The sequence below is a fragment of the Jatropha curcas genome, chromosome 3, assembly GCF_041381405.1.
Source record: "Jatropha curcas cultivar XTBG-Jc1 chromosome 3, XTBG_Jcur_1.0, whole genome shotgun sequence".
Lineage (NCBI taxonomy): Eukaryota > Viridiplantae > Streptophyta > Magnoliopsida > Malpighiales > Euphorbiaceae > Jatropha > Jatropha curcas.
In genome coordinates, this window is record NC_143153.1 from 27,680,844 (window position 1) to 27,702,337 (window position 21,494).

Sequence of the window (21,494 nt, forward strand, 5' to 3'; positions counted from 1 at the left end):
TTTTCTTAATTCGATGAGTCCCGGGGTTACCTCTTTTGCATAGTCCGCAATATCATTTCAATCTATCACGTATCCTAATGAATAGAAAAAATGATATATAAAAAAAATATAAGTTTTTTGTAATTTTTTTAGTAATAAAATATAAAAATAAATCAAAATATAAATTCTACATTTATAAATTGCTTAATTGACGTCTTGTTGAATATATAATTTTTTTAAACCATGCTAAGTATAAACATATAAAAAATTAATTTAAAAACTTTCAATAGCTACTTAAAATCATATGTATTTATGGTATATTTTGTACTAATTAATTTTTAATATTTAGTATAATATTAATATTTTTTTATTATTAACTAGATAAATGAGAAAGTTTAATTTCTCTTCTTTTAAACATTCCAAACCATCAGACTAAATCAAACCAAACTAAACCACCACCAAAGATTTGATTTAGTTTGAAATTTTTTATATTTAGTTTGATTTTGATTTTGATGTGAGGTTTGATTTGATTATTGTATTCGAACCGAATCAAATCGACCCATGAACAACCCTACAATTGTTCCACATGTTGTTTTGGATGTATAATTTTATGGGATATTAGTTAATAATTTTGATTTTTTTTTATTTTATTTTGATGAATATTGGTGTTTTGATTAGATTTTTTATTTAAGTTATTCCAATTAAATTGTGTGCATGTGAGGAACCTATTAACTTAGTTTAGTACTTAGATAAAATAAAATTGTCCTAAATACTGTAAGGTTAATAAAATTTAATTTTTTCTTGATAAAAAGATTTTATTGATATTTGTTGACATTACTCATAAGTAAGCTAGACATACACATAATTAAAATTCGCAAGTCAAAATTTTAGAAATAGTGATTTATAAGCATTAATAGGATTATGTTAATCCATAAAAAAAAAAAAAAAGTATATATTTATTAAGAATCTCACATCGACTAAATATTAATTTTACAAATGACATATAAGGATAACAAGCTAATTAATTGATTAGTATTAAATTTTTAGCATTGGTTCGCCCAAGCCCAAATAACCCACATTACAAATTTTCAGCTCATCTCTTACCTAATTCATCTTTACCCTTTCAATCTTTACCCTTTCAACTTTTAATATGGTATCAGAGCAAGTCCACAAATGGCATATAACTATAAGGATGGCAAGCTAGCATCCTAATTGTTTAGGACTAACCTTTTATCATTGGTTGGTCAAAGCCCAGTAAGCCGACACTACAAATGTTCACTTCATAAGTTCTAACTTTTTACTCAATTTACCTCTACCCTTTTAACTTTTAATAATATTTCTAATTACTACTTCATACATATGATTGTAAATTGAATTCCGAAAAATTTCCTCTACCTTTTCAACTTCTAATAATATCCTATGGTGTGGTTGGTCTTCTTACTTACGTGAGGAGTGTTCGAGTCCTCTTGACCACAAGTGTTTTTACTAATTTGGTGAGTCTAGGTGAGGGCTACAGTGTTATTTCAGTGCATCGGACCTCTCAATAAATAAAAAAAGTTATATATATATATATATATATATATAACGGGAGAGCTACCTCTTATTATATATCTTACAATATTATTTCAATCCATTGGGTTTCTTATGTATCCAAAAAAGTGGAAATGGGTGGGAAGAAGATTGTGATTGCTAAAAAAGCCCTACACTAAGTTTATAGATTGATAAAAATATTGTTAAAGATTTTAATTTTATAGGTCGAGGAAATAAAAATATTTAATCTTGATTAGTTGTATTATTTTTATGTTGGATAAAATAAAAAATTATATTATATATTAAATAAGGTATATATTATATAATATTTTTAAAGATTTTAATTTTATTAGTTGAAAAAATAAATAGTTTATATAGTAAATATGATAAGCTTATCATATCTTAAAGGATTTTAATTTTTTTAATTAAAATAAAATAAATATTAATTTTATTTTAATTTTATTAGTTTTCTATTTGAATCCAAACGAGGAAAAATAATCTATTAAAAGTTTTACTTTAACTTAATTATAAAATTAACTCAATTAAAAATTTTAATAGTTTTTAAATTTTATATATATATATATATATATATATATATTAAATATGGTTACTATGATGATAAATAATAAAATTTGTAATTTTAGTTCAATTGTGAATCCTAATATATTATTATTAGGATTTTTAGGAAAAATAATTAATAACTATGTTTATATTATAATTTAAGAAGTACCTAATAAGTTTAAATAAAAAATACTGCCATGCTCGCTTTCAGATTTAGAATTATATTCTCCACGTTTATTGCATTATTTTTCCTTGAGCTAATGATATTATTTCATCTTTAAAAAAAAAAAAAAAACAATTTATATGATTTAATTTAATTATAGGGCCAAGTATGAGCACACTATAGCAATTTAGTGAGGTTAATTGACTCCATTCAAATGTAAAACATATATGTATAATATAGACTTAAATTGATAAAAAAATTTTAAAATTATATATTATATGAAAATTTTTAAAATTTTAATTTAATTAAGTCCACTGAAAAATTATATTAAATAAATAAATCCGTTGAAAAATATTTCTAACTTTCAAGGTATATTTAGGTAGAGAAGAGAAAGATAGCGGCATAATGTAAGGTTGAGCTCCATTTATCAGTCGCATGTCATGTCAGCAGGAAATTATAAAATTCATTTCAAAATCATACTTTCAAGTCATAAACCCGAAAGTGATAAAAAAAATTAATAAAATTTAATCAAGTACTAATTTTCTATATGGACCACTTTCATAAGATTAATTATTATTATTTTTTTATTTTGTGCTTGAATATAATGGTGCAAGAATCCGTAGGTTACTGCTCAAACATAGGTGATAAGGTTAGAAAATTTAATTGATTATAAGGAAATTAAAGAAAATTTAAAATTATTATAAATTAAAATTTTTTTTCCGTTACACGTGTGTTGATACTCGAGTTGAAAATAGAAAATAATACTATTAAACATTTGGACAAGTGGAGGTTAGAAAATCGAGTGCACAAGAAATCAAGTGTTTTGCTAAAAAAATAAATAAAATAATAAAAATAAAATAGCTGTTCGTACCTAACTAGCCTTTGGAGCAAAATGGACGACTTGTAGAGTCCGTCCAAATTGCACTATTTTCTTTTTTTTACTTTTTTATACTTATAGGAAAAGTTCGTAAATAAGTTAGGCTCCACTTTGACTTTTATTTTTCTAATTTTAAAAGTGAAAAAGGAAATTAACGTTGGTTAGATAATATAAATAATGTTAAAAATGGGATTAAAAGTTTAAAGAATTCGAATTAAAAGGGCAAAAAAGGGAAAAAATGGTTTTTTCTGAAAAATAATTTTTACATATTTTTAAACAAATGTTCTTATTGGATACTATTTTATAAATAAGTCGTTTTTTAATTGTTTCATTACAATATTGAATATTAGCCAAAGAATTAAAAATTTTATTCATTAAACTTACTTTATAATGACATTAAAAGCATTTTGGTCATTTTAAAACAATTATAATCTAAAATTCACATCATTATATATCTATATCTATATACATATGTAAAAGTTCAACCAAATTAACTTATGAGGCATGATATTATGAAATTTAGTTAGTTTGATGTGAAATTGTATCATTTATTAAATTTTTTATATTTTTCATTTAATTATCTAATTAAAAAAACATATTATAATATTTTTTATTTTCTTTATTGAATAATTACTAACCATATAATAATTTTATTTTATTAATAAAAAGCTCTTTGATTTCTTTTTTTATAATTTATAATTCAAATAATAATTTTTTTAAATTAATAATAGAATATCATTATTTTTTCAATAACTACTAACCACACTTTATCTAATATTTAGTTATTTTATAATTTAATTATCCTTTAATTTTTTTATAAATTTTTATTCCTTATCCTTTAATTTTTTTTTATAAATTTTTATTCCTTTTGAGTACTATGTATACTATATTTTTTATTCAAATTTTTTATTTTTTTTAAATTCAAAATTTTTTTGGATAGTGATAAAAATTATTATTTTGAGTAGAAGACATTTAATGGTCACTGATTTATGGAGTTTCTTTCTTTTTTTCCATTCGGGTAATTTTATGGTCTATAGATTATGTCGTTTTGCAAAAGTAATATTCATGTTTATTGTTTTTAGTTTTGTTATGAAGGTGAATTTATTATTTTAAATTTATTAGGATAGAATGCTTTTATCATTTTTAAATTTATTAGAATCTTTTTTCTTCTTTAATTTGAAAAAGAATTTGCATTTTCTGTTGATGAACCTAATTAACCTCCTATAATATGCACTTTTTTCTTAGGTGCCTATTAAAATAATTAAAATAAATATATTTACAAGATATTATAAAACTATTCATAGACATTATATATATAATTAAAATTATTTGACATTTAATATTATAAAAAATATTTGAAATAAATCGTATTCATACTTGTTAATAGTCTCAACATTTTTAACATCACCACATGCGTAGCATCATATTTTACCATTGCCTTTAAGATAAACTTTTTTTGTTGCATTTATTGCAAGACTGATGTCAAAGAGATTTTCTATTTTTAGTATTAGTTATTTCTCTCTCAAAAAACGCCTTTAATCCCCATATATTAAGTGAATGTTATGGTAAATAATAGCTAATTTTAAAAACTTTTAACTAAAACCATAGAATTTATCTACAATTTATTAATTAGAGATATATAAATTTAATTATTTTTATCTAAAATACTTGCTTGAAATGTTCTATTGACGATTTCATTTAATTCAATTCTCAACAATTGAGAATCTTTCGGATTTTGATATAATAATTTTAGATAGTCAAAAGCAATAAATTATTAATAGTTAGATACAATTATTACTCAAATTATATATATACTAGTTATTTACCTGCGCGATGCGTAGATTATATAATTTTCTATTTTTTTAATTAAATTGAATATAATTTTCAAAAAAATTATTGTAATTTATATTTATGTTGCTTTAATTAAATAACTTGCTTACGTTCTTTTTTTAACTAAATAAACTTCTTTTGAAATTCTCAAGTAATGAACTAAAATACTAATTAGCACAATTAATTATTTTAAGTGAATTATTATAATTTAACTGATAAATTAATTAATTATTTTTTTCTGTTTGAAATTCTCATATATTCAAATTAAATAAGGTGAATATATTAAATAAGGTACAAGAATATTTAATTTTAATGAAAATTTTAATGAATTGAAATTAATATTCTAATTCTATTTGTTAATGCAATTACATTATTTAATTAATTTTTATTAACTATGACTCTATTATAACCCCATTAGTTTTTTTGATAGAAAAGAATATTTAATAAAAAATTTAATATTTATTAACTGAAAAAATATTTTGATTATAGTGAAATTATCCATTAGATTTATTAGTTTGTAACTCCATTATTTAATAAAAAAGATTAATTATCATGAAAATAAAATACTGCATCATCACTCCCAAATTCTAATAAATTGCGGCATAGACACTTATGCTTTAGAAATTATATATTTATATAGATATACATTTTAAGAATTTAAGACTTCTAAAGGAAATGCTAAACTTTTTAATATTGGTTTAGGCTTTAGCTCCTTGAGGACTGTTAAGAATATGGGCTCTAGGAGCAAATTAATCATAGTAAATAGATTAATATATTAATATTTGAATTTATAATGAGTTGGGCTTACTTCTAACCATCCTTATTATATATACGTCATTTAGTTAATGTATGTCTAATCAATGTGGGATTGCGACATACCTAAGCAAAGACCAATTTTTATTTTTTTTATATTACATTTGCATATACAAGTATAAATTCATTTGTGGCATAAGTTCACACTTTGAATAACAACTATCATATATTATATTGGTCCACCTTAAATTGTTAGAATAATATTATTAAATAAAGATTATATATCTTACCATGTATAGTAAACAACTATAACTCACTTGCTAAAACATCATTATCTTTGAATCTAAACAAGTAGATTTATTAACATAAATGCAAGATACTATTAAAAATCCAACTTAATTTTTATTTTTTTACATTAAATTTATATATATAAGTATAAATTCATACTTTGAATTACAAGTGTCATGTATCATATTGGTCCACCCTAAATTATTAGAATAATATTATTAAATAAAGGTTATATATCTTACCATGTATAGTAAAGAACTATAACTCACTTGCTAAAATATCATTACCTTCGAATCTAAATTATTAGAATAATATTATTAAATAAAGGTTATATACCTTGCCATGTATAGTAAAGAACTATAACTCACTTGCTAAAATATCATTACCTTCCAATCTAGACAAGTAGATTTATTAACATAAATGCGAAAGACTATTAAAAATCCAACTTGATTTTTATTTTTTTACATTAAATTTACATATATAAGTATAAATTCATTTATGGCATAAATTCATACTTCGAATACCATGTGTCATATATCATATTGGTCCACCCTAAATTATTAGAATAATATTATTAAATAAAGATTATATATCTTACCATGTATAGTAAAGTCCTATAACTCACTTTCTAAAATATCATTACCTTCGAATCTAAACAAGTAGATTTATTAACATAAATGCAAGAGACTATTAAAAATCCAACTTGATTTTTATTTTTTTACATTAAAGTTACATATATAAGTATAAATTCATACTTTGAATAACAAGTGTCATATATCATATTGGTCCACCCTAAATTATTAGCATATTATTATTAAATAAAGATTATATATCTTACCATGTATAGTAAAGAACTATAACTCACTTGCTAAAGTATCATTACCTTCAAATCTAAACAAGTAGATTTATTAACATAAATGCAAGAGACTATTAAAAACCAACTTGGTTTTGAAAATATCATTTATCCTTTACTATTTTACCCCAATAATAACAATTATATTTTTTAGTGATCCTCAATAAATTTGAGTATAACATAGACTTTCATAGATAAAAATTGTTTCTTAATGGTTTGACAACTTAAATTATAGCATTATAATAATATCATTCTCTGAAAAAAAACCTAAAAATGAAGGAATTTAAAATTTCTAAAAGAAATAATAAACTTTTTAATATTTGGTGAGGTTTTGGCTCATTAAGGACTATATTATTTTTACATTATGTATATAAATAAATTTATGTATGGCACAAATTCACTTTCAAGTGGTAAATATCATATTGATCCTCCCTTAATTGCTAAAATAATATCATTAAACAATAATTAAAAATCTTATTGTATACAACAAAGAATTAGAATTCACTTGCCAAAATATCATTACATTTACATTTAAAGTAGTACAAATGTTAACTAAAATGCAAAAGGCTAATAAAAATCCAACATGGTTTTCAAAATATAATTTTTCTTTTTCTATTTTTACCCTAATAATAATAATATATTTTTTAGTGGCCTCACATAAATTTAAGTATAATGTATACTATTTATTGCATATAAAAATTGCCTATACTAGATCTATGGGCCCATCCATGCACCAAGTAAATTTGTAAATATTTTTTTATTACTATTTTATCTTTTTTTTTTTCAATGAATGGTCAAAAATATTTTCATTTGAACCAACAAACTATTTTTTAATTTACTTAGTGTATGGCCCTACATAATGAACATAGGTAACTCTTTCCTTTTTATATATAATTATTCCTCATTACAGATTGCCCATATGGGCTTATAGTTTATAGTTATAAATCTGCTTAAACTGTAGAATTATAATAATATAATTTTCATATATATATATATATAATACTAAACTTTTTAATATGGTTTAAGATTTAGCTTCTTGAGGACAATTTTTTTTTTCTTAAATCACATTTACATATATAAATAAATTCACACATGGCACAAATTCACACCTTAAATAACAAGTGGCATATACCACAGTGGTACAACCCAAATTGTTACAATAATATCATTCATTAATAATTAAATATGTTACCTTATATAGTAAAGAACTATACCTCACTTATCAAAATATTAGCTTCCAATCTAAACAATTAGATATGTTAATTTTTTTTAAAAAAAACTTCTAAACAATTAGATATGTTTTTTTTTTAAAAAAAAAAAAAACTTGATAATTCATTAATAATGAATATAAGTTGAGCACATCATAATATTTTCATAAAAATAAGAAATAAAAATATAAAAAATCGAAATTTTCTGTTTAGAGATGATCTTGGTAGAAGAGGTTAATTTTCCGGGGTAAACACTAGTCTATTTTCAAATAGGATGACAAAAGAAACTTTCTACAATATTGTCCTGAACATTGTTTTTCGAAAACTTGTTACAATTGACACACTCAGAAGAGTTTAATATACCACAAGCAATAATTGAGTAACATGTCGCACTACCATGCTCAATTGACAAAAGAAAACTTACTCGAAGTTAAAGATCTGAAGTCTTTAATCACAAGCAACCATGAATCTATCTTGTATTTCGAACTGCGGGAGAAATAAAAGATCCACGTAAAAACTCCTCAATAACGAGGAATAACCCCATGAAAGGGGAGAAATTAATAACCCACTAAGAGAGTATCGAAAACACTCAATATCTATCAACTATTACAAATCTGAGAGACAAATTAAATTTTTATTCGAAATGATCATAGGTTTGGATATAATTAGAAAGAAATAAAGAAAGATGATAGAAAGGGACGAAAAGAAACCATCGTCGGCCAAAGAAGACGGTCGACGATGGTTCAGAATACAAAATCTAAAAGAATATACCAAAAGAGAGAGAGAGAGAGCGAGAGAGAGACGGCTAACCCTAATTGAGTAGATTTTTTTTATTAGATTTGTTAATCTAAGTGCATAACGCTATTAAACATCTAATTACAAATATCATTAGTACTTTCCCATTTTTACGCTAATAATAATAATAATAATTAAAATGTCCTCACATAATTTGAGTATAATATACACTTTTTATAGATAAGAAGTAGGTCGAATATATAATAACGCCCCTGACTTTGTTACTTTAATCTTGTTGCATCCTCAACTTTTACTTTGACCGTCAAAGACTTCAACTTATAAATTACACCTACTAAACACTTCAATTTTCAAATTATTTTATTGACCACTTCAACTTGCAAAATTAGATCAATTAAATACTCATTAAAAAGTTAAAATTTGTGAAAATTAGTATTCCAAAAAATTATGCTAACTACATATCAAGTTGATATTTTGCAAATAAAAGATAAATAATCCAAATATTATCTATATTAGTGTTGAAAGGTGTGTAATATTATCATAGATAAAATCACCATAAGGTTGACAATAATAACTCAGAATTAGATATGAAAATAAAATCTAAAGATATAAGCAACAATAAATCTTTTCATACTCCCTCCATACCATTTTATTTGCTTGTTATTCCTTTTTGCGATGTTCCAAAATGTTTGCAAAGTTTCTAAATTTGTATATTTAAACAATTATTTTTCTCATAATAACATTTATAATTGTTCATTAAATGAATGACTTTTATTAATATCTTAATAAGTTAATGATAAAAAAGGTGAACATAATTTTTATTGACTAAAATTTTAATATGCGTATTTTATCAAACCATACAAACAAAATGGGACGGAGGGAGTATTAGTTTTGGCTTTAGCCTTGAGGATCACTTTTTATTTTTTATATTATATATGCATATACAAATATAAATTCAAATTCACAAATTTACCCAATAATTAGTGGCATATTTCATATTGATCCACCCTAAATTGTTAGAATAGTATCATTAGATAATAATGAAATATCTTACCATATATAGAAAAGCATTATCCCTTTTATGTATAATTATTTCCATATATATCACACCTTCTTGCTATATATTCCTCAATCTAGTTGAGTGTAGAGCAAAAGAGAACGACTTGCTAGCTATAGCAAGCAAAAGCAAAAATGACAAGAAAGAAGGTTAAGCTAGTTTGGATAGTGAATGATGCAGCAAGAAAAGCAAGTCTCAAAAAAAGGAGAACAGGATTATTGAAGAAAGTGAGTGAACTAACAACCTTATGTGATGTTAGTGCATTTGCTATCATCTACAGTCCAGATGAGACTGAACCAATGTTTTGGCCATCACGACCATTGGTGGAACAACTACTGATGAGGTATCAAAACATACCGGAAATTGAACGGACCAAAAAGATGATGAATCAGGAAAGCTACCTAAAAGAAAGAGCGGTCAAAGTGCAAGAACAATTAAGGAAGAACCAAAGAAAGAATTTAGAGATTGAGATGAGTTATCTGATGGATAAACTTCATAAAGGTAATGGAGCTGATGATTTTGAGTCTAATGAGTTGCATGTTTTGATTTGGTTATTAGGAGAGAAAATGAAAGATTTAAGAAAAAGAGTTGATTATTTCCAACAAGTTCCTCCTCTTCCACCTGCAACCTCTTTTCTTCCTCCTCTTCCATCTCCTAATGAGGACCCTACTGTGCAAGAAATGGGCCACCAATTAACCGCTACTACTGGTGCTAATGCTGGTGGTGATGGTGGTGGGGTTGGAGATATCAGGAATAGTAATTCTGGAAATACTATGATATCGGATCAATGGTATCTTAATATTATTAGCAATAACAATGATAATCTTGCTAGTAGTAGTGGTGCTAAGAATGATATGATGAACCACCACCCCTATGGCTATAATATCACCCACAATGGTGGTGATACGGGGTTTCCTACTGGGTCCACTGGTAATACTTTCAGCCTGGGTCTCCCCTTGAGTAATATCAATATGAGTGGTGGTGGAAATCATTTTGAGATGGGACAACTATCTATTCATGGCAATATCAACTCTACAAGTGGACACTCGTTTGGGTTAGGGTTGCAACCTTATCAGGGTAACATTGATAATTATAGTGGTGGAAACGGTATGGGACTAGGGATGCCTTCTCCAACTACTGGAATCGAAGCCGGTGACCCAGGGATGCATGAACATTTTGCTGGTGGAAATGACACAGGAACGCTATATGATGTTACTAAACCTTGGCATCATAATTTCTCCCATTGAATATTATTGTTGAGCCTTTCTCAATTTCAATTTTATATTTGTCTTTTATTTTGTGAGTCTTTGTTTAATCTCTGTTTCCTTCAAATTAAATCATCTTGGAATGATTCATATGTTAATCTGATTTTGTTATTTTGGTTAATAAAATATTATGTTTCTTTTGTTTATCTTATTTGGTTAGCTCTTTCCAAGAAAATAAACCAACGAAGATACTAAACTTTGGGTTAGCATACTAATTTTAAATTGAATTCTTTCTCTCCTTTTTTGACCTCCTATTTAGATTAGATGAGAAACTAAGCCCTATGGGGCTAAGGAACTATTATGTTTAAAAGCCTTCCCAAAATGCTGATTTCACGACTCGATCCTATAATCACCATGATGGGATCTAGTACGTTTCAACAACTAGACCAATCAATCTTGGGTCATAAACTAAAATATTAATTAAGCGCCATATGCTAATCTTATTCGATTATCTCTAGACATGAATAGATTAGTGTATGTTTGCAAGTACAATTATATTGACATTATTCTTAGGTCTCTCTCTAATATTATTTCTTCAAAGATACTTCATTAATCCCATAATTCTTGTTCTATTTTCTTTTTTTGACCCGACCTGAATTATTTTTCTTGTTTTCTCTCTTAGAAGTAAATAATATTTGAAATTTACTATTTAGGCCTTATTTATATGATTGTTTGTCAATAAATACAATAGTTATACTACAACATTATATTTAATTAAATCTTGATATAAATAAAATTAAAATATCATCCTTTAATCTTTTAAGAAAACTCTATTTTAATCAAATGTTTAATTACTTTTAAAAATAATTTATTATGGATAATTTAATTTTAATTGAATACAAGTATCAAGGTATATTAGAAAAAAACAAAGTAAAAATTATAGTTTTTATGATAAAAGTAAAAATTAGAGTTTAATTATACTAACTAAATTTTCTTAATTCATGTGCATGTTAAATTAGAATAAAAATTATGGTTCGAGGAGTGTATATATATAAAAAACAACATAGACTATAGTATATATTTTTTAATAGGCAGATTATGGATTCCATATGTCTTCTTAAAAAGTGAGACTCATAATATTTTAGCATTTCATTATTTTTTCTGAGAAATTTTTGAGCATTTTTTCTTTTTTTATCAACTTTTTTTCTTCCATCATTTACTTTTCAATAATAAATTTCTTTTCATTTTTATGAGTTTTAAATTCATTCAATTATGGCACGTAAGAAATTTAAATATTTTAGTTAATTTTTTAGATTTTCATTATATATATATGTTATTAGTTTTAAAATTCAAATTAAATATACTATTTGTTTTTTTAGTATAAATGAAATATAGTATTTTAAAATTTTAATAATTTAAAAAATATTAAAAAAAATCATGTTTTTCAAAAATACATCTTCCTAAAATTGTGGCTCTATTTAACGTCCATTCAATGAATGAAAATTTAATTCATTTAAAACTGTCTTTTTAATGTAACTTCCCTTTAAAGAATCATAATTTAATTTCATGAATATAATATTGCCTAATCATAACTTAATATAATATCGCCTAATCATAATTTTAATGTAATTTTAATTCCATGTAGAATGAAGCCTTCTAAAAATTTTAAATTCAAATTCAAATTTCAATTCTTCACCTTCCTACCTCCCTTAAATGTTTCAACCTAAATTTAATAATCAACATTACAATTTGAAATTGTTATTAAAATACTAAAACAAAACTTATATTTCTATTGTTGCCAAATTATTCTCCTTCCTAATCCACATGAGAATTTCTTCCAATGAGATGGTAAAATTTTCATCTCTCAGCAAGTTCAAGATTGATCTCATATAGTTTGAAAAACCAAAAGAGAAGATGGTGAATAGTTTTATTTCTTCTTCTTTTTTTTCTCTTTTGGTTTGTTTGGTAATGATATTTATCTTTTGAGTAAATTATTAGGTACAAATTTTATTTTCCTTCTCATGATAATTAACCGATCAACGTTCGAGAATAATCTTATACAGTTTAAAAACAAGAAGATAAGATAATGAGTAATATTATTCCTCTTTTTCTCTCTTTTGATTTGTTTGATTATGATTTTCAATTTTTAAATAAATTATATTGATACAAGTTTAGTTTTCCTTCTCATAAATTGAATATTTTCAAATCAATAACATTTGAGATCTTTAAATTCAACTTATGGTTTGTATGACTACATTGAATTTGTCATGAAAAATGCTACATATATGGTTTTTATAATTTTGATGTAAAATTCAAAGAATTGGTTGATGTGAAATTAATGGTTTAAGCTTTTAAAGATTATATATATGTTTTTTTGCTGATTGAGAATTCAAATATTTACTTATAATCATGTATAAGCAACAAGTTCAAGATTCTTTCTTTGTTCACTATTCTATTTTTCGTATTTTTATAAATTTTTTAAATTTCTTTCTATAATTGAAAGCTTAACGTAGTTCTTTAGTTTGATTTCTTCAGTTTATTGTCGGTTGAAAGAAGAACGTTGTGGCATTTCATTGTTTTTGAGTTGTGTAATTGGTTTTGTTTTTTTATTTTCATTAATTTAGTTTAATTTTTTTTATTTCTACAGAGATTTAAGTATGTCCAATTCAAAATAATTTAAATATATTTTATGCAATGATGAATTAATTATATATTATGTTTTAATATATTTTTTATTATTATACACTCATGGTTAGATAAATCGCTAAAAAAAATAGAAATTAAGCATTTAAATCATTTTAAATCACCTACAAGACTTTATAATAATAATAATAATAATAATTCCAGACACTTTTTTTCTTAAAAAAAAGAAGTCTTATAATTTACTCAACATATATATTTTACAAGTGAAATGAGAAATACAAGTATTATCGAGTTGTGCGAAACACGGAGGACCGCCTAGTTTGGTATAATTTTTGTGATTTAAATATCAATGTGGAGGTTGTAATTCATTCCGAAGCTAATTGACTATAAACTTGGCTTAACCTGTTTCTAAGAGTATTTTGGTAACTTGGCAAGTTGGAATATTATTTGGGTGTGATTTTTATGTTTTAGATGTGAAAATAATTATTTTCAGATCATTCAGTAGTGGAGTATTTTAAATATAAATTATACTTCCTCCATGCCCAATCGAGAGGCACACTTTATTTTACAAGAATTAAAAGAAATTAATTACTTTAGTTAGAAATGCAAATTTACATGTATATTATCAACTTCTTGCATCAACCAAGATTAATTAATTATCTAAGGTTATTGCGCACCTATGCATAGCCTATTAATAAGTGCATGTACGACTTGGTAATAGATCCACTCGAATCATCTCTCCCCTCTTCCCCGTACTAAAAAAAATTATCTAAGGTTATTTAGTAAGGTACATTTATCTGGGGAACAAATTCAAATTTATCAGGGGGTGAAATGGATTGGGTTTATTTTGGAAGAGAAAAGTAAATGACATTGTTATTTAACTAATTGATAGGCTGGACCTGAATTAGGGATTTAATAGCAAATTTTAAATAATTTTTTAAGCTCTGTTAACCTTATAAATACCTAAGGATATGTGTCAACCACTCAAAATGAATAGACATTATAAAATTGGGTTTCAGAGTTATTGGGGGCTTGCTAGCTACTAGTTGCGCGTGCAGTTAGTTTCAGTTATAAAACGAACTCAACCAGAAAAAGCAAAAACCGAAACCAAATCATATTTTTTTAAACCAAATTTAAATCGAACTATTTACAAAATCAAACTGAACAGCTCAGTTTCATCAGCTTTGTTCAGTGTTTGGATAAATTTAACTTATTTCCTGTAATCAAATCAAAAACCAAAAATGTAATAGGTTGGTCCTATCCTTTTAATAATGGTTACTTAAAGTCCAAGTAAGTGTAAATCTCTTTTCAGTGGATTTTAACCTTTCAACTAATCACACCCCTCTATATGTACACCTTAATATTCTAATATGGTATCAAAGTTAGTCGGTCCAATACCATTGTACATATGGGCTATCAGGGAGACCTGATTCAATTACAAGGGGGAGGATTTTTTTTTCAAAACTTAATGATTCATTAATAATGAATATAAGTTAAATACGTCATAATATTCATATAGGAATATGAAATACAAATATAGAAAATTGAAATTTTCTATTTGGAGATGTTCTTGATCTTAGCAGAAGAAGTTAATATTCCGAGTAAAAACCGATTCATTTTCAAATAGGATGACAAAAGAAATATTTCACAATATTGTCTCGAACATTGTTTTTTCTGGAAATTTATTATAACTGACACTTGCAGGAGAGTTTAATACATCAAACTTTAATGGAGGAACAACCGCACTACTAGGTTCCATTGGTAAAAGAAACTTACCCAAATTTGAAGATCTGAAGTCTCTAACTACAAGCAATCAACAATCTATCCTGTCTTTTGAATTGCCCGAGAAATAAAATATTCACACGAAAACTCTTCAATATAGAGGAACAAACCCATGAAATGAGAGAAACTAATAACTCCACTAAGAAGGTACCAAAAATACTCAAGATCTATCATCTAAGAAACTAAATCAAAATTTTGTTCCAAACGATCGTATATTTAAAAATTATTAAAAAAAAATAAACAAAATAAAATAAAATGAGAAAGGGATGAAAATAAACTACCGCCAACCAAAAAAGATGATCGTCTGTGATTTATAAACAAAATCTAGAAGAACACAAAAAAGAAAGAGCCAGAGAAAGAGAGAGGGCTAGGGTTTAGAAGTATTCCAAAGAATAATTAGTCAAAAAAATAACAGGAGGAGCATTTTAAGTTTCAAAATATTAACCGAATCCTAATTATTGCATAAGTGGACTCCTAGTGTGACTTGATCAATTACAGAAGGAGGATTTTAAGTTCCAAAAATATTAATTGGCTCCGGATTACACTTCAGGTTTAGGGTTTAAGGGAGAGTTATAATTTCACGTTGAATAAAACACCAAATTATTTTAGTTCTTTAACCTTCAACCCGGCATTTGCCTCATGAATCCTACAATTCAAAATATTCTAACATGAAATGTCACGCTTTTACTATAATAATTTTTAATATAAAATTGTTAAGATGCACTTTAAAAGTAAAAATAAAAATTTAAATTTTATGCCTTTAGACTTCTCCTTTGGATAAGCTTTGTCTAGCATCACATTCAACAAAAATGAAATGAGTACTATTTTTACTATTGACAAGCTTTTGTGATTATCATGAATGAAGATAAATTAAACAAATAAGCACTTGATTATATAAATAAAAAGAAAATCCAATAACATTTATTTAACTAGACCACTATAAAAGATGGTCCAACTCCAACATAGCAACATCAATTAGTACAATTCTCTTGTCAAATTTTCTAATGGATGGGCCCATAAATTGTTTATTCTTTGACAGCAAAACGAGCAACTAGACCACAACAACACAAATTTAGGGGCAGCCGATGATGTTATCAAATCTTGAGCTATCTTTGGCCACTCAATGTCTAGAGCTTGGGGATTTTTTTTTAGTAAATAATTTCTTTTGAGAGTATGAATTGTGTTGTAGTCAATTACTTTTTGGGCACATATTATTTATTTATTTATTTATTTATTTGGAGGTCCAGCGGACTGAAATAATATTGAGCTACAACATGGGATAATTCTCTTTTGAACTCGCAAAATTGGTGAAAACATTTATAGTTGACAGGACTTAAACTCGAAATTTCTCACTCCTCGCTTATTTGATTGGCATATATTTTTAGTCAATGCAATTCTTTACAAAAAAAAAAAATAATAATAAAAATAAAATAATAGTTGTTATATTAATGTAGGGAGCATTCTATGGATAACAGTTTGATAAGTGAAAATAGATTGTATTTTTAAATAAATTTTACTTATGAAATTAGGAGTTTGAAATTTGATATTGCACAGTTAAAGATATTATATCAATGTTATCCCTGATCAATTGTATATTAATTAAAAAAAAAAAAAAGAAGAAATTAAAGGAGTGCTGTTAGAAGTATTCATATAATATATTGTTGTCTCCATCATTTGAAGATATTAAACCGTGGGCGCAATCAATTAAAATGTGACATGTGGAAAACAAGGAGTGGTTTTTTCTAAAGCACATTAAAGCAGATAATGACTTAATCATTAATTTAGAGAAATTAATTACTATTTTATTTACAAAATATCTTTCAATTGGCACAATAAAATTGATCTGAATCTGTAAGTTGGTCAAATACTGTAGTGAATCTTTAGAAAGGAACCCTTGCTAGTATTATATATATATATTTTTTTTATTTGAATATGGTGGAAGAGAAAATTTAAATTCAGATTTATTGCTGGATCGTTGCACACTTACCATTAAGTTCCGTTTTGGTGTGCTTGCTAATATTATGTCGTGACTTATAAGAATGAGAAGAAATGGAAAGTCTTACCTATATTAGAATTTCCTATATATATTAAAAAAAATATTAAAATCTAAAGTATAATTCTGAGATCATTATAAAATCACAGGCCACCACCTACCTAACTCATCTCTGTGTGAAAACAAAAAATTAGGCTCCCTTCTATAAAAATAGTTTTTTTTAATTGTTTTTTACGACAATCATATTTCTTTTTTTAGAAGAGAATAATATTCGCTAGTGTTCTATTTTTCTCCTATTTAATGTACATTTTTATCAACGAAATACTATATCAATATTAATTGGATCTATAAATAAATAACTAATTAGACACATTATTATTTTAATTGTCTTGATTCTTATATTAAACAATTATTCTCTTTTATTAGTTTTAAAAATAATTTAGTGCTATATGAGTAATTTAATTGTAATAGAACAATATGGATTATTTAATGTTAATACAATGATACGTTAGAAAAGGATAAATTAAATCATATTAACTATTTTTTTTTCTAATTTGTATAAAAGTTAAAATAGGATTATTTTTATAGAAGGAAAATAAAGTAAATTGAATTGAATTATTGGTGTGGTGACCATTTGTCGTATGAAATAATTCTAACTTTGATTGACCCCTAAAGTTAAGAGTCAACTGAAAGTCAGTTCAATGAACTAATTTTAAATTTTTTTTTTAAAGAAAAAATTTGCATGGTGTTTTAATTTTTTTTTTTAAAATATCGTGTTTTAATTTTAAATGGTTCTGTTAACATTTTGGTAATTTTCTCTAAAATGGTATCTTTTGATTATCAATTGACTAAAAAATTAGTCCTTAAGTTCTAGCTAAACAAACTATGAGATCTCTAATTTATTATTTAAATTAATATTCTAATTCTTGAAATGATCAAAATATTAATAAAATTATAATTTAAAAATCTCATAATTAGTTTTTAAAAACAAAGATAATCTTGTGCAAATTTGACTATAATTTAGGAGTCAATTTATTTTATTTCGATTTTCTAACTAGGGTTGGCCACCTATAGCTACATAATGATAGAGCAAAGAAGATTTTTCTAACACCTTGACAAATTGTACCGGGATTGTATAGCACCCCATAAATTAGAAAGTACGGCGGGTTAAAAATTTTTAAAATATTGAACTTAAATTGGACTTTGAACTATTAGTTTCGGTCTAATTCCGGTGTGGTGTCGATAAAACGACGGTTCTGATCACCGTTTATGGTGATATATGTTTTTTTTAAAAGAAAAATTGGTTCTAGTGTTACATATTTCTTTTGAAAATATTAATATGAGTTTAAAAATATTAATAAATTTTATTTTAAATAAATTTTAGAATGCTCATCCTCACAAAATAATAAAATTAATTAATTTTACAAAATAATCAAATAAATTATCGCTTTATTTTGTTTAAATATTATTAATTAAATAAATTTAAGAAAATTTTGGAAAATGCTTCAAAAGAATATAATTTTAAACTTAGTAAACAATTCAAAAACAATATAAGTTTAGACTAAATGTTTCTCTCTTTTTTTACCTTTTTACTTTGCAGATCTTGAACTTTTAAAGTAAAGGGCATTTAAAAAAAATTTTAAGTAAAGTATATCATATAGTAAAATACTATTGAGATTTTTAGAGATATACTAGTTCTTTTTATGATGTGCGATGCACGTTGATTGTGCTAGTAATTATATGCTGATTTTTACACTAGTTTAGCTTTTCTATTTATAGAATTAAAATATAAATTATTATTTAGATTACAATAAATATAGTGGTTTATATATATATATATATATATATATATATATATATATATATATGTCTTGAACTGTAATATCTCATTAAAAAAGTTAATATATTTGTTTTTGACATTAAAATATCAATTTAAATAAGAAATATTTCATTTATATTCCCTTCAACATACTGATTCATATAGTTTTTATTATACGCTAGTTACTTTTATTTTTTTCATTTAACTACCAAATTGAATTATAAAAATCATCATATAACTTTTATTTTATATTTTATAATTAACTTACGTATTTTGTCAATAATTTTTACTATAATCTATTTTAGTAAATAAATATACTTTAACAATAAAATAAGAAACTATTATAATAAATCAAATTAATATTTATAAATAATAATAATTTTTATTTTTTTATCCAATCAAAATCATGAGATCATTTAAAAAACTTATTAATAAAATCATATTCCTTAATTGAAAGAACAGAATTTGAATTAATAAGATATCAATATAATTAATCAAATTCGAGATGTTTAAAAATAATAATTTTTTATCTTATTTTTTGGCCAACCAAATTAGTGTGCAATTTGTAATTAAAGAAATTTAACCATACCATTTTATAAATTAAAATCTTAATTATTTAGATATATTTATTTTAAAAAATTCAAAAAAATAAAAATTTTGAAATACTTCATATTTACACATATTCATTTAAAATAATAATGTTAAAGATAAATTACAATGATAGTAAATAAAAAAAAAATAATAATAATAATAATAAATTATTAAAATTATTAAAATATTATTAATAATTTATATAATAATATAATGAAATAAAATATAATTAGACATAATAAGATAATAATAGTGAAATTTTAAATTTTCAAATGTTAATTATCTATATGTATATATTAAAAAAATTAAAAAAACATCCAATCAAATTATAGAGATATTATATATATTTTTATGTTAAAATTTTTTAATTGGCTATGACTAAGGTTATTTTAGATTATCTTAAAATTTACAAAGACAATATATGAAATTTCGTTATTTTCTCCCCCCTCATTCTCATTTTTATATATTATAGATAGATACATAGATATAATAATAAAATATTATATATATTTTTAAAATTAAAATTTTTCACTGTTTGTTATCTCACAGACACATATGTTCAATTTATTGAAAAATAAATTGTAAAAAGTAAAAATTTAAAATTTGAAATGTTTAATTATATATATTCTATTTGAAAATTTATTTTTTAAAAAATATATCCAATCAACTTATACAAACATAAAGAAAAAAATAATATTATAATAAAATTTACTTTTTTTCTTTTTTAATTATCTTCTAAATAGAATGTTTTTGTAAATTATAATAAAAATATAATTAAATATTTAACTATATATTTTAGTTTGTTTTATGACGTGCATTGCACGTTTCTGTTGCTCGTTTAATACTCGTAGTTTATATTTATTTATTTTCATACACATTGTTAACTATTGATTATAATTTCTCTCTTATATTGTGTATATCTTTTTAATGTTAAAACTTCATCTTTTTATTGTAGGTGCATAAATAATTAAAAATAAGCTAAATATTTGAATCAAGTTAAATCTAACTGAGTTTAGGTAATTTTTTTTTTAAGGAAAGGTATTTTATATTTAAAATCATTGATTTTAATAATTTGTACACCTTTTAAGTTTAAAAATAAATATAAAAAAATTTATACTAAATAAATAAAAAAATCTGAACTGAATTTTCACTTATACTAAATATAAAAAATTTATAAATTTATATTTAAATTATATAGAATTCATTTAGACCAAATAAGATTCAAATAAAATTGTTAATATTTCATAGCTTATGAATATTTATAAAAAATTTAATTTTTTACACGTTTGGCCAAATAAGAAAATTATTATATATGATATTGTAAATAAATTTTACTTTACAGTCTTTAATCAAGTGATTTTACTTAGTAAAATCAGGGATAACTTTTGAAACTAATTTTAGATAGTTGAACATACACGATCACCTTAATTTGAAATCACACCGAATTAAATTAAATTAAAGTGAATTTCAAAATGAAAACAGCCTCAAATTAAATATAGTTCAAAATATAATTAGTTCAATCGGTTTTACATGCACATTTAGGTTGATCAATTTAAGCCTTTCACAAAAAACAAAAACCGACTAAAAAAAAATTCAGTTTATCTATGCA

At 23.9% G+C, this 21,494-nt stretch overlaps 1 protein-coding gene across 1 annotated transcript; it reads left to right on the forward strand.

Annotated features, from left to right (window-relative positions):
- The first annotated feature begins 9,961 nt into the window (after window positions 1–9,961).
- Window positions 9,962–11,195, forward strand: LOC105641726 (uncharacterized). Its single transcript, XM_012226326.3, has one exon. It carries the CDS (start codon window positions 9,987–9,989, stop codon window positions 11,097–11,099), a length of 1,113 nt encoding a protein of 370 aa, XP_012081716.1. The 5' UTR covers window positions 9,962–9,986; the 3' UTR covers window positions 11,100–11,195.
- The last annotated feature ends 10,299 nt before the right edge of the window (window positions 11,196–21,494 follow it).

Bases quoted from the DNA above. Each gene is read 5' to 3' on its own strand.
- LOC105641726 (XM_012226326.3), top strand. From the start codon at position 9,987: ATGACAAGAAAGAAGGTTAAGCTAGTTTGGATAGTGAATGATGCAGCA.